Genomic DNA, 25,845 nt, shown 5'->3' with positions numbered 1-25,845 from the left:
CTGACTGCCGGTTTTCCTACCATTCACTTCCCTGGAACATATCAATTCCATCTTTTCCTCCCACTCACTCCCAACCTTATTTCACTCTAGTGACTCTGGGCAAGTAATTTTATATCCAAAGGTATTTTCTCATCTCTAAAATAAAAACAAGGTAGCGAAGAATCTCTGTAACTCCAGAATGATATAATAGGATTACATTCCAGATTGTTTTAACCTAATCTTTAAGCTGACTGGGTGGGAAACCTTTTAGAAGCTAGACCCCCTCCCATCAATCCATTGTCTGATAGGGATAGTTTCCTTAGTTCTACTCCATCTCCCTTTAAAATCAAATCATTGCACTGCTCAAAATTGATTTTAGCTTTTTCCTGATACATCAAGTTAAAGATTTAAAAATATTTTCAAAATCATCTTTAATTCGGTCCCTTGTAGCACAACACTCATTTCCCAATTACAGCATAACAAGCATTCTACATTCACTTCTGTCCTTTGCATTTTCTGCATTTCTCTTTGTCAGTATTCCGATTAAACCAAATCCCTCTTCCTCAAAACAACTCACCAAATCACTCTGGCCTTTCACTTATCCTTACAGTTTCCTCGGCACTGGATCAATGAGAGCAGGCTCTGTGGTGTACTACCTTGTACTGTCATGTAATTGCTGTCTCTTCAGAAGCAGTGGGGCTTTTAGCCAACAGAAACTTTACCTTAAAAAATCTGTGTACTCCCTCCCGATATCCCTTTATACAACACCAAACACTTGGAGAACTGATGTGTGAACATATATTTTCTTTTAATGAAGGCCAAACCTCTTCTACCAACAGTAAACGATTTTTTAAAAAAAATTCATTTCAAGTGGTTCCTTTTAAAAAATGGAAGCAAATAATACTGGCATCCCAAATAACATATTTGTATTATGAGGCATGTTCCTACTTGCAGAATTAAGCCTACAATAATCTGATTCTAAATGTTATATAGAATTTTAATGTAATCATTATTTGCAATATTAAGGTTTAAAAAACTTGCAATTTTTAAAATATACCATATTAGTCTTTGTGAGTGTTGTAGGCTTTGGAGTTATTCCCACACTCCTGGTTATTGAATTGAATTGCAAATCTTGCGTGAATTTTGGGACACCCTATACAACTGTTAGCTCATGGCTATTCTGAACTTTGCCTCACCCCAGCCTTATACAGTTGCATAAGATGGTTCTAGTACTCCATTAAGCAAATCAAGGTCAAACTAAAATATGATCTGATGTTCTCTAGAGATGTCCTGAGGCGAGGTGAACAATGATGAGCCTTAGCCCACCCAGGGTATTGAATGTGACAGACAATAAATCTACACCTCAGGAAGTGCTCTCCCGACAACCTAAGAACTCATCCCTCCATCCTGTGGGAGTGGCTGTTAAGTCTGTAGGGCAGCAAGTTTATCTGCTGAGTTCTTTAATTAGGCAATTGTGTGTTTTCCCAGAAAATTTACTGAATACTTAACTAAAAGAATGATTACCTCAGCTGTACTAACCTTCTAGTTTGTACCTGAAGATCTTTATGGTTCTGGGGAAAGCCAGATGTTCGGTAAAGAACAGAGCAATGGCTACCAACATCACAAATCAGCACAGGAATAAACTACATGTCTTGTAGCAAAAGCTTATCTAATGTGGGGGAGGGGGTCAATTGGGGGAAAAGGAGACATATGTAAAACTTTAGACAATAAAAAAAAGCTTATCTGCCGAAACCGGTTTGGCTCAGTGGATAGAGCGTCGGCCTGCAGACTGAAAGGTCCCGGGTTCGATTCCGGTCAAGGGCATGTACCTGGGTTGCGGGCACATCCCCAGTAGGAGATGTGCAGGAGGCGGCTGATTGATGTTTCTCTCTCATCGATGTTTCTAACTCTATATCTCTCTCCCTTCCTCTCTGTAAAAAATCAATAAAATATATTTAAAAAAAAAAAAGCTTATCTAATAGGAATGGGCAGTAGATGATGCAAGGCTACAAGCAAAGCATATGTTCTTCTCTATAAAAACAAAAAGCAAAACACCAAAAGGATCATAATAGAAATATTAGTGACCTTGAAAACAGGAGAGATGCCTTTGAAATCTCCCTTTTGGTAATCTTAAGTCATGTGATACATAATGCACATTTAGCAACTAAATAAGCAAGTGTACATTATGTATCAGGCTCTGTGCTAAACTTCTTACTGATGTTATACTTCTCTTAATCTTTATAACCCTAAGACAGGCACTTTTAAATGTCACTTTACAAATCAAAAAGTGAGGTTAGGAGGCTATAGACAGTACCTGAAGTTTGAGAAGTGGTAGAACTAGAATTTAAATTTGGAACTCCCGGAGTAAAAAAAAAATTTTGTTGAGAATCACGATACAGCCCTGACCAGTGTGACTAGGTTGAGTATTGTTCTATGCACCGAAAGGTCACCGGTTCAAACCCTGATTAATTTTGTATTTGTGCATTTGACTAATTTGTACTGTGATCCACAGAAAATTTTAGGCTATTAAGGGAAAAATCTGTTTGTCTTCTAAGTCCCTCAAATTTTTTATGTAGTAGGTACCCCAAAGTTGACGGAGTCAACTCAGTAAAGTTGACAGGATGAAGTCATGTGTTTTATTCCCAATTCACTTTGACACTCTGAATGAGAAAAATGTATTCCAAAATATATATTGTACGGTTCTATTAAGCTGTCAATATAATTTTGTTGTTAAAATGCTTTAGACAGATTATAAAAAATACATAAATTTAAACTCAAAGCTACGTACTTTCAAAATTAACTTTTCAAGGAAATGAAATTTGACATTTTCTTGCACTTACATTAAAGTGAACTTATCATTGCTACTCTGCAAATAGCCAGTAAAATTAACTTTGAAAAGGTGAAAGTCAATCTGCTGTCCTTATCAATCTTAAAAAAAAAAAGTGCTGATATTGCTTCTGGTAGCTTATAATCAGAAGCACATAATTTAAGGACATCCTGTCTGTTAACTGTGCGGTGACATTGCCATCTAGTGGTCCTTTTGTGCTGCAGGTGATGCTCCTCCGGCCTCCTGGGCAATGCAGAAGGGACTTGGATACCATCAGATACGTATACTTAAGCACCCATCTTTAAGTCTCACTGTATTATAGTCTTTGAGGGAGGAACCATGTCTCAAGTATTTTCTTTCTTGACTAAACTCAATAAACATCTGTTAATGTTGAAGTGAAATACGGTATGTTTTGGACCCATCCAGATAAGACTATTAGAAAGAACATTTTTACTCTTCCTTTTACCTTCCCCATACTCCCCATACCCCTAACTCTTCTTCTTTTTTAAAATTTTTTTACATTTTTATAAAATTTTATTTTATTGTTTAAATTATTACAAATAGTATTACATATGTCTCTTTTTTCCCCCCTCCACATACCCCTAACTCTTCTATTATACTCAGGCCTGCATAAAAACTGGCAACTGTAAAAGCTGTAGTGGGATTATTTGAAGTTTCTGTTCCCATGACATTACCAATTTAATAGCAGAAAATACAATTATGTATTACTAACTTATCCTTAATACTAGAGAATAAAAAAAAGACGGCAGTGAATTCTTTCAGTGGTTTAAATATAATGCAATCAAGTTAAGCAGCATTTCAGAAAGATAAACATCATTAAAATTATGATTCTAATACCCACACTTTACTGAAAACGTATTTTCTGTGCATTGCTTCATGTGGTCCATATAAATCTAATTTTAATAGTAAGAAAAACTGATAATGGTGAAAGAGGGAAGGAAATATGGCTTGCCTAAGGTTGTTTCCACTAGTGAGTGTTAAAGCTATAATCTGAAAGCAAGCAATCTACCTATTTTTGATAGAGAACAAAAACAACAACAGAAACTACATTTAGATTAAAAAAAAATACCCAAATGTTGCTATTCAAAATTATTCTGAAAAATAGACTTTAGCAAATGTACCGGTCATCAAAATTATTTGGAAAATTGTATTACCATAATTATTCTTTAGAAAACATGTATTGAACGAGTCAAATTTATACAGGAAAGAGAGTCTGTTTATTTATGTATCTACGTCGGTCCAAATAAGACTAAAGGTGGCTTAGAAAGGGGTCACAGTAAATTCTTGAAAAATATTTAAGATCTTAAATATATTACTCTCCCCAAAAGCTAGCTGCTTCCAAGCTTGACTTAATATTTTGCATATTTTCTCTCCGTTGCTTGGTGAATATATTTGCTTCTCCTTTCTGCAATCGACGTCTCACAGCTGATTTTTGCTGTTTTGTCAACTGACGTTTCACCTTCTGTTTCACCAATTCCTGGAAAGATTTCAATAATAAGTATCACTGATGATTAACCATTTTGATAGAACGTAAACAATCAGTAAAAGTGCTAATATTTTTCAAATTTCTGTTAAAAGCATGTATTTTTAAAATTCCAAATATTGCCGAAACCGGTTTGGCTCAGTGGATAGAGCGTCGGCCTGCGGACTGAAAGGCCCCAGGTTCGATTCCGGTCAAGGGCATGTACCTTGGTTGCGGGCACATACCCAGTGGGGGATGTGCAGGAGGCAGCTGATCGATGTTTCTCTCTCATCGATGTTTCTAACTCTATATCTCTCTCCCTTCCTCTCTGTAAAAAAATCAATAAAATATATTTAAAATAAAAAAAAAATAAATAAATAAAATTCCAAATACTAACAGTATTATACAAATCAGCAATAAAAACCAAAACTGTTATGAAATAAATTACATTCCTAACAAAAATACATATTATAGTAGTCACAATTCTTTGAAAAAAATTACTATAGTGCCACCTAGTGTCCATCAGGAAAACTTAAAGAAAGAAAAAAAACAACCCCTCAAAATAATCAAAACTAAGAAGATAAAAACTACTTGCTCCTCTGCTTTCTAGAGGCATGTCTTTGCGGCACAAAATTATGTTTGAAAGCATTCACTACTGGTAAAAATATATCAAAAATAGTTCCTTCATAACTTCCAGTATAGAAATGACCCAGTGGTTCTCAACCTTCTGGCACTTTAAATACAGTTCCTCATGTTGTGACCCAACCATAAAATTATTTTCATTGCTACTTCATAACTTTCATGTTGCTATTGTTATGAATCGTAATGTAAATATCTGACATGCAGGATGGTCTTAGGTGACCCCTGTGAAAGGGTCGTTCAACCGCCAAAGGGGTCGCGACCCACAGGTTGAGAACCCCTGAAATGACCTGATGGCAGCAGTTACCCATGGAAAAGTCTACATACAGTTTTTGGGAGATGCTGAATGCTTTCTCATAGTGAATGACCATAAATTCAAATGATTTCTCATTACTTAGGACACAGGCTGCCAATGACTGCCAAGTCCCCCTTGATCTAAATTTCTATGATCTTATCCTTCAAATTCAAGCTAACTTACATGCTGCCTTTTTCCCTGAAAGCTTTGATCATTCCTATATTACTAAATTTGTACTTGTTATAATTTTATACTATTAACATGTGAGGCCCAAATGCTGAAACTGTCTTGTACATCATGTAACCTTCACATCCAATCTGACTATAGTGTGACCTAATAAGCACTTGTAAACGTTGAGTGAATGGTTACCGGAGGAATTGTTGAACAGCTTAAAACACTGCCCACAGAAGTAACACTCAGAGTTCTTGTTCTATATCGATTAGTAGCTTCCATATTTTCTTCATCTCTAAAATTAAAACAGCACAATTCATCTAGTTAATTTTTATAGTTAACTATAAATTAATTATAAATATATTAATTTATTTATATCATTAATTTATATCATTCCATACATGATGATAAAACTTAAAGACATAAAATTCCTCAGAAATATCATTATATTTAACATTTCTGTGAAGGCAAAACTGCCCACAACTCAGGCAAATATATTAACAATTTCCATTTTTCAGCATTCTGATAGTCACCACCAAAATTTCAAAATGGTAGACTATTTTGGCCATCAAAATTTATCACTTAGTCACAATTTATGTTTTTTCCCCTTTCCTTTCACTTTGCTATACACAAATATGACTCTTACAATCTAAATCCTTGGAATACTTCCTTGCCATCTTCTCAAACAAAAGCAGATGGAAGAGACAGTGCTCTACATTGCTCTGCTAAGGTAGAAAAACTGCAATGATGCCAGTAGAAACTGTCTAATTTGTTTTACGCATTGTTCAAAGTTTTAATGTATAAGAAACTCAGATGACATTAATTCTTAACAGTCAATATTTTTCAGAAACACCTGTTATACTTTTATTTTGAATAAAAATTTTGCGCAACATGTGTTTAGAGAGTAAGAACAAATTATTCTGTGCTTAGAAGACTATTTAAGCTATGTAGATTTTCTTCTATTACTCCAAATCCTGGACCCCTGCAGCCTTAATATTAAATTTTACATGTTTATTATGAAAGGGGTAATAATCCTAAGTCTCAATATACAGTTATATAGAAAAAAACCAAAATTCTTTATTTTGCTTCAGGAGACTAACAATAAAGGCAGCCTTAGAATGTAAGCCAGAACATGTATTGAGAAATGCCTAATAAATGTACTAATTTAATTTTAATTGTCATATTACTATTTTGAAATAAATAAAACTATATCTCATTAAACTAGTTATTTGATTCTGGATAAACTATCCCAAATCTAAAAATTAAATTTTAGATCATTCGCTAATCTATGCTGAGACTGATTAATATTTGCAAGGAAAAAAGTTCTTGAAAGAAAAAGAACATAATAATGTTATAATATTGTTTTACATGAACAAATAAGAACAGAAGAAGGTTCAAAATACCAGAGAAAACTCACTGTATTTCATTATGAAGAGAGCAAATATTAGATATATAATTATGAAAATACTAGAGGCCTGGTGCATGAATTTGTGCACGGATGGGGTCCCTAGGCCTGGCTGGTATTGGAGCCGATCAGGGCCTGCTGGCTGGGGGGAGGAACCACAGGAGGTTGGCTAGCTGTGAGAGGTTGGCTGTGGGAGTGCACTGACTACCAAGGGGCAGTTCCTGCATTGAGCATCTGCCCCCTGGTGGTCAGTGCGCATCATAGTGACTGGTTGACAAGTCCTAACGGTTGCTTAGGATTTTATATATATATAGATTCAAATAACTTACCCATTTAAAACATGATCAACTGAATGAGATCTGTATTAATTCTTTGAGAGTAATCAGTTTGTTTAGACTGCTTAAAATTGAATCAATATGCTGTCTAGCATCAGGTCGATTGTAGAGGCTAATTGGAATTTTAACAAAAGGGTTATCTGCTTTCATTTCACACATAAAAGCCAGCTCAGAATAGAACTCTGCCACGTTATTTGAAAAAATACTCAGTTACCAGAATGGAAGAAAGTACAGGTCTCCAGATTAAAGTAAAAAATCAATCAACAGGGAGAACCAAGATGGCGGCATAGGTTAACGCCGGAGTTTGCTGCTTTGAACAACTACTTCAAAAGTGAAACCAAAAAACGGAAGGGACATCACCCAGAACCACAGGAACGCTGGCTGAGTGGAAGTCCTACAACTAGGAGGAAAGAGAAACGCATACGGACACTCAGAGGAGGCGCAGTGCTGAAGTCAAATTCTGAGGTGCGGAGTGCGCGGAGCGGGCTGGCGGCGGAGGGCGCGGTTGTTGTTTTCAATCGGGAGGGAGTCGCAGACTCTGAGCTCCAGATCCGGGCGAGTCTTTAGGGACCCAGACTCAAACGGGAGAAGCGGGACTGTCTGGCTTCGGTCAGAGCGAGTGCAGCTTTCTCTCTGAGCTTTGCAGTGAGTGCTGGGACTCAGAGAGGCAGAGCCCCTGGGGACAGGACTGAGAGCCGCCATAACTGCTCTCTCCGGCCCACCCTGTTGATCCTGTGCGACCCGCCCCGCCCAAGCCCTGCACAGAGGCATTTGCCGGATAGCCTCAGGCAAAGGCTAGATTAGCACCTCCCTAGAGGACAGAAGTTCTCTCCCTGCTGACACAGCTGATTCTCATAGCCACTTGGCCTGGAGGTCAAACCCTCCCTGGATTTAGCTACAACAATCAAGATTTATCTATAAGACTTCGAACAAAGACCACTAGGGGGTGCACCAAGGAAGCATAACAAAATGTGGAGACAAAGAAACAGGAAAAAATTGTCAATGGAAGAAATAGAGTTCAGAACCACACTTTTAAGGTCTCTCAAGAACTGTTTAGAAGCTGCCGATAAACTTAATGAGATCTACACGAAAACTAATAAGACCCTCGATCTTATATTGGGGAACCAACTAGAAATTAAGCACACACAGACTGAAATAACGAATATTATACAGACGCCCGACAGCAGACCAGAGGAGCGCAAGAATCAAGTCAATGATTTGAAATGCGAGGAAGCAAAAAACATCCAACCGGAAAAGCAAAATGAAAAAAGAATCCAAAAATGCGAGGATAGTGTAAGGAGCCTCTGGGACAACTTCAAGCGCACCAACATCAGAATTATAGGGGTGCCAGAAGATGAGAGAGAGCAAGATATTGAAAACCTATTTGAAGAAATAATGACAGAAAACTTCCCCCACCTGGTGAAAGAAATAGACTTACAGGTCCAAGAAGCTCGGAGAACCCCAAACAAAAGGAATCCAAAGAGGACCACACCAAGACACATCATAATTAAAATGCCAAGAGCAAAAGATAAAGAGAGAATCTTAAAAACAGCAAGAGAAAGAAACTCAGTTACCTACAAGGGAATACCCATACGACTGTCAGCTGATTTCTCAACAGAAACTTTGCAGGCCAGAAGGGAGTGGCAAGAAATATTCAAAGTGATGAATACCAAGAACCTACAACCAAGATTACTTTATCCAGCAAAGCTATCATTCAGAATTGAAGGTCAGATAAAGAGCTTCACAGATAAGGAAAAGCTAAAGGAGTTCATCACCACCAAACCAGGATTATATGAAATGCTGAAAGGTATCCTTTAAGAAGAGGAAGAGGAAGAAAAAGGTAAAGATACAAATTATGAACAACAAATATGCATCTATCAACAAGTGAATCTAAGAATCAAGTGAATAAATAATCTGATGAACAGAATGAACTGTTGATTATAATAGAATCAGGGACATAGAAAGGGAATGGACTGACTATTCTTGGGGGGGGGGAAAGGGGTGTGGGAGATGTGGGAAGAGACTGGACAAAAATCGTGCACCTATGGATGAGGACAGTGGGTGGGGAGTGAGGGCGGAGGGTGGGGCGGGAACTGGGAGCAGGGGAGTTATGGGGGGGAAAAAAAGGAACAAATGTAATAATCTGAACAATAAAGATTTAATTAAAAAAAAAAATCAATCAACAGAAATCTATACCTGAAAGGGCTGAATTCTTTGTTTAATGATGACAAGGCAATCAGATGAGGGCATTCATCTTCATACTCTTCAGAACCCGTGGGGCTTCCTCCATGACCTCTCTTACCATCTTGCCTGGTATCATTTTCAGTGCTGTTTTTCTCCCCAGAAAAATGAGTTACAGAATTGTTTTCAACAACCTGCCCTTTTATTTCTTCTAAAGCTTGATTGAATTCAGTCATGTCAAAATTGTGTGCATCCGCACTTTCCTCTGACATATCGTCTTCCTTTATTTGTTCAAGGTCTCCAGACAATCGGCCACAGCAGTCAACTGATTCACTGACAGAGTTTCGTTCACTTTGATTTTCTGATCTATAAACCTTTGCTTTTTCTGATACCTCTTCATCAGAAAATGAAAATTCAGATCCTTCCTCTGTTTCAGTATCACCTGGACCTACTGGATGAAGGAGCTCATCATCCGCCTGCATTTCCTTTGTGTAGCCGCTGGCAGAAACCTCTACATCAAGGGAATCCTCCCTCCTAGGAAAAGGAATGTCAAGCATTCAGAGAGGTGAAAATCTACTTGATATGGATAAACATTACTCTGAAAAAAATTGTAATTCTTAAGTGAGTTTATTTATGTATTTTAAATATTTTCCTTTGCCCTAAATGTAATACTTAAGTATACAAATATAAAAAATATATGCTGGCTGTTATTTACAAATAAAATATGACTGTGAAAAGTAATAGATATTAATAGAAAGATCACAGAAACTTGTTGGTTTTTACTGATTTAATAAACTAACTTTCAACAGGGACTAAAGATTTCTTCTTTTAAGTTATGTCAACCATCCCAAGACAGAAAACAGTATGTTAACCAAGGGTGTAAAATAAATGAGAAAATTTGGCTTTCAGAATGTATTTATAATTAGGTTCCATGAATCAAGTACAGATGGCTCCAGTTCTGAGTAAAGGAAAAACACAAATTCTGATAAACACTTGGCTTGACTCCTTACAAATGGATTATTCACATAACATTCCTACAATGAATAAACGTTCTTGAATTTATAAGCAACTAGGTGTGTTCTTCCCCCAAATTCAGTAACATTGTCTTAATGGATAAAAACCAGGTATTTTCTAGATTTTAAGTTTCATTTATATACCACACAGCTGATACTCAACAATGATTACAATATGTCAAAGCTCACTCACTATCTTAACATCTTTTAGATGAGACTATTAACTTTTAAAACTAAATAAATCAGGTACTTAACAGAGTTCTAGTTTTAAGCAATGCAAAGTACAAACCTGATATCACTAAAGGTCGGATAAAGCTCACTTTCATAGCTGAAACGTTTCATGAAGAAATCTCTAATGCATTTAACATCTCTGTCGAAATACCTGCAAAATAAAGAATCAATTTTTATACAGGTTTTCATTTTTTCCTTATTAGTCAATGATAATATCCTTAGTATCTGTTGTTGTTATGACACTTCTACTCCTTACCATGAAAAAAGATGTTACTTAAAAGAAAAAAAAAAAGAAAAACCTTTGAAAGTTTCAAGTACTAAAAGTAAAAGCAGAGGAACTAAGAAGAAATATAAGCTGTTAAAGGTATATAGCATTATGGTTAGGAAACTCAAGATTCCCATAATGCGACATGAGGTTTTCCTATAATGCCATAGGATGAATATATATATATATATATATATATATATATATATATATATATATGGATAGAAGAAGACTATGGGCCTGTAATTTGGGAGCAGCGGGTATCCTCTGCAGGGGTGGGGAAGGAACATCCAGTCTGAGGGCCATATAAGGCTCACAAAATCATTTGGTCTGGCCCTGCCAAGGCATTAGGGGTGAGTTAATTACATGTTTGACCGAATACGGCAAGCTAATTTTTAAGCTGATGTTTTGTGCTTAACAGAATTCCTTCTCCCAATTAGTTGCCCATAAAAATTCAAATTAAATCACAATGTATTCAAGAATAATGCAGCCTTAACTTATAATGTCATAATCTGTTATATTTGTCTCTAATTCTGTGGGTTCCTAGATGTTCCTTTATTGTGTGACTATGCTGCACCACTTTAATAAAAATGGTAATTCGTCATCATCCAAAGATATATTAACCACCCAAGTGGTAGGCATTAATCTATTAGTATTGTTTTGTTGGGAATATTCTTTAGTTTATTTTTAAATGACCTTTCTCTAGAGTAAGTGTAGATATTTTCTAATAAAAATCAGGAGGAAGAAGAGCTTCACTGAACACAAACTGGTTTAAGCTCAAACTTTGCTCATATTACGTAAGTAATAACAGTTATCTTTGGGGAAAAGGAGAAGCTTCTCACATTAGAACTTGGAAGGAGAGGAGAAAAAAATACCCTTAATTGAATTATGCTCCACTGCATTATGGAATACAAATAAAGAAAAATATTGTCATATTTCACAATTTGGCTGGTTTAAATGGTTAAGCAATGTGAGGAATAAGATTACCATGGTATACAAAGTGGTTCTGGCCTGTGTTGAGGATGAGGTTTTATGGGAATTCTTTTCTAATAATAAAACAAAAGCTAAAAATAACATGAGAGATATTATTGGTTTGGCAACTGAGTCAGTCCAAATCCATAACTTTTATTAAGGCCATCACGATTATTGTTATGCTTGGTGAAGCCCTCTTGGAAGCAGCCATAGAGAAGAGGGGAAAGGCAGAGAAGATGGGGCTCCTTCCATGTCCCTACTTTTGTTTGTTTTAAAAACTGGGCTTCCACCTAAATGTTGGTTTGAATAAAGGGTTCATTGGACTTTTGAAAGTCTGTCAGATTATAAGAGTAATTCAAATTGTTTTAATGGTTTATAAAAGCAGGCAATTTCTTCAGATGTTTAATACACAACTTAAGCTAATGAGCAGGTTTTAAAAACTGGATCAAAGTGCAGTCCCCTTTAAAATAATGAGGAATAAGATTCTTTCAGGGGAAATACCTTAATAGTTTGATATCATTTAATATTAAAAAACCCAGAATTTTAGACCACTGACATCAGCCACTTCCAAATAGTTATTGACCCAAATGACAGTATTACAAAGTTGGAAATTATGAATAAAAAATGATTGCATCACAGATAAGCAAACCCACATTCACAATCAATTTCAGCATATACCATTCAGCATTGGGATGAGAAGTTGAAACCATTTGTGGAAAATCAATCATGGTGATGTGGTCATCTTTATCCAAAATGAGATTGAATTCATTGAAATCTCCATGAATCAATCCATGATTTGCAAGTTTAACAATTAGTTCCATGGCTTCATCATATACTGATGCAGGATCTTCAACATGGTGTATCTGACATCTGAAAATATTTTAAGTATAAAATAAGTTATTTGTACTCATTTATGATTTTAATGAAAGTGTGTGTATACATTATTTCCATTTGTCTCCCTAGAAGTTTTCTTTTCATTACCATCAGCATTTTGACACAACAGCGTCCATCTATTATTAAAAAAAAAAATAAGCCACACCCTGCATCAATTCTGTATTGTCTTTTCATTGTCACATCCTTTCTTTGATCTTCTTTACAGCCAAACTCCTCTACATGTGCTTCCCCCTGACTCTAACAAACCATTTCTTCATCCACCTTGTTCCAATAAAATAGTCCTTGTCAAGACTACCAAAGACTTCTATGTTGCTACATCCAATGGTCAATTTTCAGTCTTCATCCTTTTTGGTTTTCCCGTTAACTTTTTCCCCCTCCTTGAAACGCTGCCTTCACTTGACTCCTGGTATTCCAACTCTTTGGGTTGTCCTCTGTCCTCTTTCTACACTAATCATTTCTTCTTTTCTGCTAATTCTTTTTCACCCCCTGACCTTTAAATTTTGGAGTTCCTCAAAGGTTAACCCTAGAGCCTCTTATTTTACCTTATTTCTTACTTAAAATCACTCCTGGTGATCTCATTCAGGTTCATGGCATTAAACACCATATATACTGACTTCAATCTAGATTTCTCCTCTGAACTACTATGTATCTCAAACTTACTATATCCCAAACTGTAACTCTGATTCTGCCCCATCCTCTAACTTCACACCGTTCTTGAGGTTTTCCAGCTCATCTATAAATGTCAGCTTTATCTCAATTACATCATCATTCAGGACCAAAACCCAGTTATTACCTTTGACTTGCACCTTCCTTCATATCAATATCCAATCCTAAATAAATCATGTTGGCTCTTCCTGGAAAACATCTCCAAAATCTGACCACTTTTCGTCACCTTGACATCTATAACTGATCTAAACTACCTGTCTCTTGACCGAGTGATTACAATTGTCGTCTTCATCTGTCCTTAATCTCCTTTCAGTCTAGTCTCAATAGAGCAGCCAGCGGTCCTATTAACACATTAGTTAGGTCATATCTATTCTCAGTTCAAAACCGTCTTATGGCTTCTTATCTCAATCAAAATTAAAGTCCTTGTGCTAAATATCACTACAATGGCAATCATATTACAATATATAAAAGTATCAAATCAACATAATACCATAATTTTTGTCGTGTCAAATATATATCAATAAAAAAATTAAAAGGCCTTGAACTGACCTACAAATTCTAGTGATCTGATCCCCTGCTGTCTTTAGGATATTATCACTTACAATTTCTCCTTTACTCATTCAGTTCCAGCCACAATGACATCATCCTCACTGTTCCCTAAAATTCTGGGAATACTCCCACCCCATGGATTATGCACTTGCTGTCCCCTCTGGCTGGAATCTTCTTAGGTATCTTCATGGTTTCCCCTCATTTTATTCATGATTCTTATCAGTGAGACTTCCCCTGACCACCCCATGTAAAACAGCAGCCTCCTTTACCCATCCCAGTCCTTCTTGTTCCCTTACCCTGCTTCATTTTTACCCATAGCATTTACTACCATCTGATATATACATATGGAGCAAAAGTAGGTTTACAGTTGTGAGTACCCAAAACAGTTTATTCTTTTTCTTTCAATGTGTGTTTTTTTTTTAATTGATTTTAGAAAGAGGAAAGGAGAGGGAGAGAGAAACATAGGTCAGCTGCCTCTTGCATGCCCCCTATTGGGGATGGAGCTCGAAACCTGAGCATGTGCACTGACTGGAAATTGAACCTAAGACCCCTTAGTGCATGGGATGATGCTCAACCAACTGAGCGACACCAGCCAGGGCACAGAGTTTAGTCTTGTATTATTTATTATTTATTTTCCATATGAACAACTATAAACCTATTTTGCCCCACCCTATATTTTCTTATTTAGCTATTTACTACATATTCTCCTTCCATCAGAATGTAAGCTCTGCGAGGGCAGAGATTTGGTTTACTGCTGACCCTGGAACAGTGCTTGGCACATACTAGATTGTTAATAAATATTTGTTGAATGAATCATAGAGATAACAAAATACATAGTTAATGAAACTGCATTTTCAATTTACCTCTGAGTCTACTACTAATATGTTAATTTATAACCTCCCAAAAATAATATTCCATTTAGTTTTAAAAAGATTTTACTTTTAAAAACTGAACCTTACATTTGTTATGACCCACGGTTTCAATAATAATAATATATACTTACAGAGGATAGCCATTTATGAGTTCCATGACCACTGCATGGCGATTATAATCAATTGGCTTTGGAACTGGAAATTTCCTCTCATACAATGCCTAAAACATAGCAAACAGTATAAACTAATGGAGAGGTCATTAATTTTTAAGGAACAATGAAAGAAATATACCTGCTCACAACCAGAAAAAAAATCCAAGCCTTTACAAAATTATAGTTAACACAACACAAGATTATTTGTATATGACAGGGGTCCTCAAACTTTTTAAACAGGGGGCCAGTTCACTGTCCCTCAGACCGCTGGAGGGCCGGACTATATTTTTAAAAAAAAACTGTGAACAAATTCCTATGCACACTGCACATATCTTATTTTGAAGTAAAAAAACAAAACGGGAACAAATACAATATTTGTATTTGCATGTGGCCCGCGGGCCGTAGTTTGAGGACCCCTGGTATATGACTTATTCACAGCACAGAATGAGCTATACATAAAAAAAAAATTAAGCCAGTTTACTTAATTCACATTTTCACCAAATACTCATTTATTGAACATTTACTAAATATTTTACACTGCTAGGATTACAAAAATGAGTGTGAAAAAAATCTCTGCCTTTAGGATATATCCTGTACACTTTCGTTTTCTGCCATTTATTGTAACACGCTTAAAAAAAATCAAATAAAAATATATTGTGACTTAGGAAGGACTCTGTCTTGTGACACATCAGGAAATGAAATATTCCAATAGATTAGGCATTTTAGTTTATAGAGCACTGACCTTTCCTTCAGACCAAATGTTATATAAATCTAATAGATACACATTGTAGTAGTCGGAGTCAAATGTTACTTCAGCCCTGGCTGGTGTGCTCAGTGATTAGAGCATCCGTCCTTGCACTGAAGGGTCGCCAGCGGTACATGGGTTGCAGGCTCGATCCCTGGCTCCAGTTGGGGCGCATGCTGGAGGCAGCCAATTGAAGTGTCTCTCTCACATCAATGTTTTTCTCTCTCTCCTCCTCCTCCCCCCCTCTGTTCTACTCTTTAAAAAAAAAATCAATGAAAAAACTATACTTGGATGAGGATTAACAAAACCAAGAAAGTTACTTCAGATCACCCATAGATCCATCTTTTCTCCTATGCTTAACTTTTTTGATCCTTTAATTACAAAGTCCTGTTATTACTTTTTTCAAAATGTTAGGTTTATGACCTCTGCCATTTGAAATGCTACCATTTCAAAGTAGGCTTTTGTCCCTGATACTCAATTACTCCAATGGTTCTAGCTCTTGCCACCATACGCAACCTTTATTCTGTGTACCAATAGGAAACTAAGATGTTTGTGTCAAATGCTCAGTTTTTAAAATCTACAACGGCTACTTGGGGTGGTAAATACACAGTACAGATAATGTATTGTGGAGTTGTACACCTGAAATCTATGATTTTGTTGACAATGTCACCCCAACAAATTAAAAATAAACATAAAAACCTGCAATGGCTATAAATACTGATTTTAGTCTGAACAACTTTTTCTAGTTTTCAAAAATCTCTTTAATCCACTTAACCAGTCCTACTTTTCCCAATAAGCATTGTGGAGTGAAATCAGGACAGTTACGTCAGTGACTATTACCTAGACACACAGAGTACTCCCATATTGCTGTCTTCACCCAAAGAGGTTCCTTTGCAAAACGCACTGATTTACTGTCTTCTCTTTACCGCCAAACCATATGCATGCTTAACTTTACCCAATTCCCACTCACTTTATGAAACCTCCTTCTCTAAACACATATAATTTGATTTTTAAATAGTTCTTTGCTTTATGTGTGTTCATGTTATCTTCCAAACTTTAAGACACAGACTGCATTGGTTATTCTTTCGGTATCTAGCCCTATACCCCATCCTACCCTAGTACTTAATACAGTGACAGGCACACAGCTGATACTCAATATACACTTAAATTGGTTGCTTGGCTTAAGAAAAATATTTTTTTCAAAGCACTCCCTGGCAGCTCAATAGCATATAGTAATGTTAACTATTGTCATAGCCCAAGTACCGCAGCTTAACCCTTAAGCTATAGCTCAATTTTATCTTATTCTGTTAGGAAAATATTAAAGTATTTAAGAACATGTTTAAACACAATCAAGTTTTGTTGCTGTATCTTCATATACACACCTTGAGAATATACTTAATATAGTTTTGGGAAATTATGTAATGATTCCTACCAAAATGCCTACTTACTTATTGGCCAACACAGGATATTAAACCATTAGTATAAGACAAGAAATATATAACATGTATGGTATCAGTATCATTTATACTGTGTTGATTATTTTCCCTTATGATCACTAAACATTAAAGCACATGAATTAAAATAACCTACTAACACCAAACTGAAACTTCCAGGAAATAGTGGTCATCCATTGGAAGACTTTTAGTAATTTAATTTTTTAAAAACGAAGATGTTATAGCAAATAAATCCCACTGAGTAATAAAAAAAATGTAATGTTATTTTCTGTTTAAATATTATTGAAGATATGTTATCAAATAAAGATAGACATACGTACAGTTTAAATAAACATTCACACATACACCTTGTGAGACTATCACATCATAAATTTATGTTAACTTACTCTATCTTGTTAATATTGTCGATTATATGTTGCCTTTATACATTTATAACAATTAAAACCTTCGCCTAGAAAAACACCTAGGAAATCACCGGAAAAACAAGAGAAACGAATCACTAAGAGTTAAAAGTGGCTGTAAGGATTGGGACTGGAGGTGGGGAGCTAGATATAGGGGCAGCAGGCTGATGCTTGTCACTAGAGCTTTTCAGCTTCAGGTATTATTTGGTTGAAAAATGAACAATTATTTAAAAAATACCTTCATATAGGCAAATTCTTTCATGGCAGAGAGACGAGATAAATAAAGCCAAGACATGTTATGCCTGTGTTTATGGTAATCACGCTTGTTTTTCAGATTTCGAAAGGAGGTTCTTCCCAGTCTGTGAAGCTTTAATGCAAATTGCTGGCCTTCTTCATTTGCAACAATATAAATATCTACAGCCAAGATTTAAAAACACACACATTATTATACTTTTATGCTAATAAGTTGAAACAATTCAAATTTTCTAACTTTGTCTGATTTTATATGTATCAAATTTTATCTTTCCTAAATACCAGAAATACTTACCAGCCAGCAAATTTTCTTTATTTAATTACAATCCAAAATGGTATGATGACATGCATTTAATATCTACTACAGACAAACAAACAAACAAACAGGGATGCAATGTGTCAAAGGATATCATTTCTAAAGGAGATCAATGCTCAACTCAATTTAGTGGGAAAACATCTAATTGTTCTTTAGTGTCCTATGTATACAAGAAGTGACTTAATAATTTTTCCTGTTCAAAAATAAGTTCATTTCTACAATTGCTTCAATGAATAATATTCAGTTGGCAGAATATAATCCCATAATTAGATGGAGCAGATCTTTCCTTAAGTATTCCAACTGTCAAGACAAGTTATTTATAATATTAAAATGTAGAATATATCCTAATTATTAATGGGAAACTTTATTACTGTATGTATCAAGCAATAGCCTCTTTCTTGCATTGGTGGGATTATAAACTGGTGCAAACATTTTGTAGGGAAATTTGGTAACATCACACTTTTAAAGAATACATAACTTTTAAGAATGTGTTTAACAACTAGGACTGGTAAAATCAATTATGGATTGACTGTAGCACCCAGCAACTCTAAGAAAGACAAATCTGCTGATGTGAAATATCAGGGATGCATCAAATGGAAAACGATCAAGGTGCAGAATAGCAAGTACTGTTTGCTTTTACCTGAGATTAAAAAGATTATGTGACTGTGTACACATGTATGCTTAATACATTACAGATTTGTATTTATACAAATATTTAGAATATTTCAAGAAGGATATGCAGGCTACCAATAAACAATGATAGCTTTGGGAAGTAATAACAGGAGATTAAGACCTGGGTTAGGGATGAGATTTCCTTTTTATTGTACTCTCTTTTGTACTATTATCACTTTTAAGAACAATGAAGTTCTTAAAAAAAAGAGGCCATTATTTTTTAAATTGAAAAATACTGGACATAAATTAAGAGAAAGTGTAGCTCAAAAGACATTTCATTTTCTCGTTTTATATACTGTATACACACATACACACACTGCTGTATTTAGCACTCGTTACTTTTTAAATATATATCATAATCTGCATATTAATACAGAAGACATACAAACCATCTGAAATATATAGCAACCTCTTTTGGAGTAGGCTTCCTAATAATTCTTTTTCTCTCAACTTTAATTTTCCTTCCTCAATTCAGATAACTATATAAGATAAACTGTATTGGATAAAAAAACAGTGTATAAGAAAATCATTCCCTGTTCTTCATTTCTACCTGTCTTCCACATAGAAAATACATAAGCATTTGTTCAATGCTATTTTAGAATGCTTTTCTGTGTTCTACACATACCCAACTTTGCCTTAATGATCATATTGCTGTGAAGAAAAAGTCTGTGGTTTTTAGATATTCAGTCTTCTAGTACTTCCTTATGTTATTTATTTTAGCTATTGCAAACATCCAATGTAACAGATTAATATTTGCCAAATATTTCAATTATTAGAGGAAAACTAACTCTTGGTATACTTAATTTTCAATGATACTTATGACAAAGTAATGATCCACTATACTCAGGGTAATGAAAATGCATTCAATAGTACTGTTAGCACTTACCTGATTCTTTGCCAACACCCATCTGGTTTCCAACAGACTCAACTACCTGTCTAGAAGAAAGTGTTTTCAAAGCTAGGTAGTCATAGCCTGCGTTTGTCAACCGATAGCCCTGGACAGCTAGAGAAAAGCAAATGAGAAAGACCATATTTTAGTTACATTGTATCACTAAGTCTTATCAGTTCAAGTCATAAGAATTTAAACATGGGAAATCTTAGCTGGAAAATATTAGCTATCCAGTTTTACAAGTTTAGCACTTCTTCCTATAATTTGTGTTTCTTCTCTAGAGTTGTGTTACTCAAAGTGTGACCACAGACTGAAACCAGTCTATGTTACTAGTCTGTGACAAGATACAGAAACTGAAATGAAGTGGTTAAACAATTTTATATCAATTTGACCAAATTATTTTATGTCTTCAACTCTAATAAAGAATTTGTACCTACATTTTATCAGTTTCATTTTTCTAGTAATGACTTTTTTATTGTTATTTTATGAAAGTATAGATCCACGGTAGGCTGAAAAATAGAAACTCATCCCTCACCACAAATAGTGTAAGAAGTAATGTTCTACAGAATCTTGTGGCAGAGTGTATTTTCCAAAGATGGCAGTGTCAATATCTATATCCTGCTTGCTCTTATGTGACTGGAATTGCTAATCCTCTGCCAGGAGGTACAGACTATTTTTCCACCCTCTTGGATGTGGGTGGGCCCTCTGATTGCTCTAACCAATAGACCACAGAAGTATACTGTGGAAGTTCTGGTTTGGCAACTTCCACTTCCTATGTCCTGGAAGACTTGCTCTGGTGGAAGCCAGTTACAATGAAAAATCACAAATGGTGCCTCAAATACTTACTTTTGGTTCGCTCCCAAGCTATGAGTTTATGTTTCACTAATTCTCTTAAAACTTTATTACAACCACCATGTTTAAGGCTGGCTATCGAAGCAACCAAACTGCAGGGAACTATTTCATGGTTCTTCATGCCCATTTCAACCTGAAATTAAAGGAATTATTATGTAAACATAATCAACACAGAGCTGCTATCAAACTTTGCTAAGAAATTAACTCCTCCTTCAAACTTCTCTGACCATGCAGTTCCCCATCCGATTCTGAGACATAATTACTATGTTCTCTGGATATATGTTAAATCACGACTTGACATATAATCACTGATATTCATATTCCATCTCTCTACTAAATGATATGTACTTCAAGAGAAAAGAGTGTGAGTGCTTAACACAGTTACTAACATGTGGTAAATGCTAAAATACTTGACATCCAAATATTTATCTTTAAAAATTACAGATATTCTAGATATTTATTAAGAAAGAATTAATGAGAAAGTATCATATGTATTGTAAAAGATTAAAAAATATATAAAAGTACTCTCCACCCCTGGAAAATATATTATCTACCTGTGGAAATAAGAATGCGCACGTCTAATTCTATTACAAGGCAAAAAGGAGGTAGCTCAGGGCCGAATAAGAATCCTTTTAGCTGAGGGATCAGCTTCAAAAAGTAGCAGCACTGAGACTTTGAGATGCAGGGTTACAGAAAAAGCAGACAAGGGAATATCAGGGAAAGACAATGAAAGATTTGGATGTGGCACATAGGCAAGAAAACACAAAGCACAGGAACAGCTACTGCAGTGGTAGCTCAGATGGGATGGCATGTAGAGTTCATGAAAAGGCTGGAAAATGCTTTGGAGTAAGATATGGAAGGCCGTGAATACAGAAAAGGAGTTTTAGGTTTTATACAGAGGAACGTAGGAAACCCTTGAAGATGTTTAGGCAAGGCGGGTGTATGAAAGGTTATTTTAAGAACATTAATCTAGCACAGTGGTTCTCAACCTTCCTAATGCCGCGACCCTTTAGTACAGTTCCTCATGTTGTGGTGACCCCCAACCATAAAATTATTTTTGTTGCTACTTCATAACTGTAATTTTGCTACTGTTATGAATCGTAATGTAAATATCTGATATGCAGGATGTATTTTCATTGTTACAAATTGAACATAATTAAAGCATAGTGATTAATTACAAAAACAATATGTTATTATATATGTGTTTTCTGGTGGTCTTAGGCGACCCCTGTGAAAGGGTCATTCGGCCCCCAAAGAGATCGCGGCCCACAGGTTGAGAACCGCTGATCTAGCAGAGCTATGCAAAGTGGTGAGAGAAAGCAAACACTGGAGGTGGTATATTGGAGAATTAAGATGACAGTCTAAGCCATAGGAAATAGAAGCCATTAACAGGGAAGAGGTAGTGGTAATAGAAGGAAAGAACTAAAGATCTTTGAAAGCAATATGGAATTGGCATTGGAAGTGGGAAAGTAAAGATGAATCAAAGCTGAAGTGAAGATGAAGAGCAGGTTTTAAAATTATCATGGTAATAATTATTTTAATGCAGCTTGGGAAAAGAGGGGCTTGACAAAGTTGACAATGAGTTTGAGGTGTTGGAAGGTCCTTCAAATAAAGATGTTTAAGGAAAATTGGAAAAGCAGATCTATAATCAGGAATGAAGTCATAACTAGAGGGAAAAACTCTCAATTATTTGATAAAGGTAAGAGATGAAGCCATGAAGTAGATGAGTTCATCAAGCAAGAGATAATGGCAGAAAAGGGAGCAGTGAGGGGCAGAATTTTGGGGGAAGTTTACATTGAAAGGTTAAGGGCAGCCAGTGAAAGCATGATTATCGATAGAGGATGTGCCAAGGAAGACCGTGTCAAGGAGAGGTGCCACTAATACCAATGTTGGTCAGAGACAACTGAGACTGAAATATGATATTTAATGAGGTCATTCCTTAATGAGCTTCAAAAGAGAACTTAAATATTGCAGAGATAAAGTTTTAGAAGATAAATCTAGCATCCTTTTGATGCCCCAACAAAAACCTCACACTTTACACTTAACTCATCTTCCATGCTTTGTTCTATCTCTCCCAGCCTCTAACATTCTTTCTGTTGACTCCCTTAGGGGAATAAGTGAATGTGTTGAGGTAGAGAAGAAAGTGACAGTAGGGCCCGACCAGTATGGCTCAGTGGTTGAGCACTAACCTATGAACCAGGAATTCACGGTTCGATTCCTGGTGAGGGCACATGCCTGGGCTGCAGGCTCAATCCCCAGTGTAGGGCAAGCAGGAGAGAGCCGATCAATGACTCTCTCTCATCATTGATGTTTCTATCTCTCTCCCTCTCCCTTCCTCTCTGAAATCAATGAGAATGAGAGAGAGAGAGAGAGAGAGAGAGAGAGAGAGAGAGAGAGAGAGAGAAGTGATAGTAGGTAGAGAAAGTCCAGCTGAATTGAATCTATTGGAGGAAAAAGAAAAGCGTCTTCCAAATTTCATTCTGAATTTGCATTTGAGAGTTTAGTAACAGCTCTTAAAATAAATGTATTGTTTTATTCTGCAAATGCCCAATCTATGTGTTGCTTTCTGTGCCAGAAACTAAGACCATTAAAAGTTTTTTTCATTTCATTTCCCTGCTTGAAAACATTCAGTGGCTTCCCTACACTTAGAATATATCCCAAATTCTTTAGTAAGCCTGATTAGCCCCTCAGCCTTTCCAGTTACATCCCCAACCACTCAGCCTCTTGCCCATTATGTTCCAGACACGCTGGCCTTTCCGTTCCTTAAAAACTGTTCCCGCCTCAGAGCCTTCTCACTGACTCCGGGGTTTCCTCTGCCTCCAGCTACTTCTCCTTCGGCTCCTGCTATCCTCCCACTCTTTCCTTTACTTAGCGAGCATTCATTCAGCACCCAACGAGTCCCAGGAACCTCTTGAAAAAGTTTGGTTACAAGAGTAAACAGATGAGATTCTTGCATGTGGCAGCAGGTCTTCTCTAGCGACACGACAGCACTCGTTCTCCCGCGCCCCTAGGAAAGGCTCCTATCCCTTTATCCTCTTCATCGGACTACTGTCTGATGTTATCCTTGTTATTTACTTATTCGTTTACGTGGTGATCAGTCTCCCTTGTCCTGTCTGTGCCCCGATGAACTCCCTAATAGTGTTACTAAAAACCCGACAAATGTGTGGATTGAATGGATCTGAAAGGAGGCCGTGAGACCGAGTCTGTGCGTGGGGAGCTCAAGGCTAAGAATTCTCAGGAGCCTTGAGCCCTTCTCTGCTGGTCGGAAGTCCGGGGTCAGAATGACTTCCCGGGCCACGGAGATGCGTGCGGCCACCGCACAGGGAGAGCAGAAAGGAAGGACACAATGAGAAGAGGGGCCTCTGCCGTCCTCGCTTGGGAGACGATCAAGGCTTCCGAACAAAAGCTTTTGAAAAATTACGCGTTCTGGTCTTGTCTTCCCCACTCCCAACCTGGACCGCGTTCCACGGCCCAGAGCACGTTCCGCTCCCGGGAAACTTCCGGGGACAGGACGCACGGCGGGGACGGGGTGATCGGCGAGTTCCTTACCGCGGTCAGGACCCTGAAGTCATCCCGGCTCATGTACCGCAACTTGGCCACATTCACCTTCCCCATGGTGGCCCCAGGCCGGAGCCACAGCCTCTGCCGAGACAACCGGAGCGCGCGAGGCTCGTGGGGACTCCGCCTCTCGCGCACGCGCCTTCCTTCCTTCAGGTCCTTGCCGATAAGTAGACATGCGACTCCCACTGGCACCGGACGCTAAAACGTCTTCTGGGTCTTACGGAGAACCTAGTATGGGAAAAGTAGAGTACATTTTACCGTGTTTTTTTTTTACATGTATATGAGTTGGCGGATTCTAAGTGTACGCTGTAATAATGACGTTTTATTTTTCATATCTGTCAGGACCCGCCACTTAAAGGACCTCTAAGCGAAACCCTAACTTAACTCTGGTGCAGTGTCACATATAGAAATTTTTTAATATATGCAACCATAGTAAAACAAAGATTTATATTTTTGATATTTATTTTATATATTTAAATGACATTTAACAAAGAAAAATCAACTAAAAAAATGAGTTTGCCAGTGTCATAGGTTCGCCATTACTGGCATAGAGTGTTAATTTTTACCAAGTTTTACCCCGAACAGCAAAGCGAATTCCAACAGTAGAGGAGGAAAATGAACCCGAGCGGGACTCTGGACGATCAGGGTCCTGAAGATAAAAACGATCGCAATCACACACGCAGTCCCCGGGTCTCCCAGGGCCAGCTGCGGGCAGGAGAAGGCGTGGTGATCGCGGATCCTCTCGCACCTGCTCGACGCGGTCAACCCTCAGTTTCCGGACCTCCGTTTAACGGACTTCGGATTTAAGAGACACATTTGTGGTCTCTATGCCATATGAAAAAATTAACACCCTATTAATTTTTAAATGTTTTAAACCAAGATTTTCTTATAACGAAATTAACGGGTTATTTTGTTATTAATCCACTGTTATTTTTAACAATTTTTAGCGAAGAGGCCATATGTTGGAAAAAAGAACACTAGTAATTTCGCTGACCCAAACAAATACTACATATCGACAACTATAGTTTACATATTTAAATCCAAGCCACCTCTGGTAAACGATGTTCTGCAAATGATTAGCACGTGATCACACTGAATGGCACGGTGATTGCCCCTGTGGTCACCTGGGGAGGCTTTCACACCTGGGCCCGAGGTGCACATGCGCGGAGCCGCGCCCCAGCACCCACGTGACTGGTGGGTGCACGTGGCTACTAGACCAGTCCAGCGTAAATTTAAAATTACAGTAATACAGGTAGAAAACTTCTCCGTGACATTAAACTTTTCATACGTTATTTTTTTAAAAAAATAGATTGTTATTGATTCCAGAGAGGAAGGGAAAGGGGGAGAGGCAGAAATGTAGAAACATCCTTGATGAGAGAGGATCACTGATTGGCCGCCCCCTGCATCGCCCACCCCCTTTTCCAGCCCCTCCCCGCCTGGAGATCCGGCCACAACCCGGCAGGTGCCGGACTGGGAATGCAACCGCTGAGCCGCTATACATACTTAATTTTAACCTCACAAAGGTGTCTGCTTAAGTAAAAACAGGTAAACTAATTTGTCCATTTGAATTAGTCTGTTATATCAAGGTTTTCCTGTACCGGGTGTAAGTTGGTTCTCCAGACCCCAGAGTGCGCCTGCACCTGGTGGGGGTGGGGGGCTTAGTGTGGGGTGTGGAGGGCGGGGGTGTTGTCTTTGCTTCTCTGGAACGTTTCCAGAATTTTCTACTGCATTTTGGTGGCTGCCAGCAGACCTAGGAGGTTTGGATCCTCAGGGC

General features: G+C 37.2%; 1 protein-coding gene across 3 annotated transcripts; it reads right to left on the bottom strand.

Annotated features, from left to right (window-relative positions):
• Window positions 1–4,021: 4,021 nt before the first annotated feature.
• RIOK2 (RIO kinase 2) lies at window positions 4,022–24,218 on the bottom strand. 3 transcript variants are annotated; one of them, XM_059694030.1, is made up of 10 exons: window positions 24,060–24,218; window positions 20,505–20,643; window positions 19,656–19,772; window positions 17,768–17,943; window positions 14,909–14,997; window positions 12,475–12,666; window positions 10,618–10,710; window positions 9,331–9,849; window positions 5,593–5,689; window positions 4,022–4,304 (listed from the first exon to the last, which is right to left on the bottom strand). In XM_059694030.1, the coding sequence occupies exons 1-10, from the start codon at window positions 24,123–24,125 to the stop codon at window positions 4,140–4,142; spliced, it is 1,653 nt and encodes a 550-aa protein (XP_059550013.1). In that variant the 5' UTR covers window positions 24,126–24,218; the 3' UTR covers window positions 4,022–4,139. The 3 variants fall into 3 exon arrangements, with proteins under 3 accessions (XP_059550013.1, XP_059550015.1, XP_059550014.1); XM_059694032.1 differs by lacking the exon at window positions 20,505–20,643 and having other exon boundaries at window positions 24,060–24,183; XM_059694031.1 differs by lacking the exon at window positions 5,593–5,689 and having other exon boundaries at window positions 4,162–4,304.
• Between the last annotated feature and the right edge of the window lie 1,627 nt (window positions 24,219–25,845).

Source organism: Myotis daubentonii, chromosome 4 (assembly GCF_963259705.1).
Source record: "Myotis daubentonii chromosome 4, mMyoDau2.1, whole genome shotgun sequence".
Taxonomy (NCBI): domain Eukaryota; kingdom Metazoa; phylum Chordata; class Mammalia; order Chiroptera; family Vespertilionidae; genus Myotis; species Myotis daubentonii.
This window is presented reverse-complemented; position numbering and strand designations above follow the sequence as displayed.

Excerpts from the sequence above, each read along its gene's own strand:
- RIOK2 (XM_059694030.1), bottom strand. The coding sequence starts at position 24,125 with ATGGGGAAGGTGAATGTGGCCAAGTTGCGGTACATGAGCCGGGATGAC. Across the intron at positions 20,644-24,059 it reads ACTTCAGGGTCCTGACCGCG|GTTGAAATGGGCATGAAGAA; the intron begins GTAAGGAACTCG and ends CTTTAATTTCAG. Across the intron at positions 14,998-17,767 it reads AAGAATTTGCCTATATGAAG|GCATTGTATGAGAGGAAATT; the intron begins GTATTTTTTAAA and ends GCTATGTTTTAG.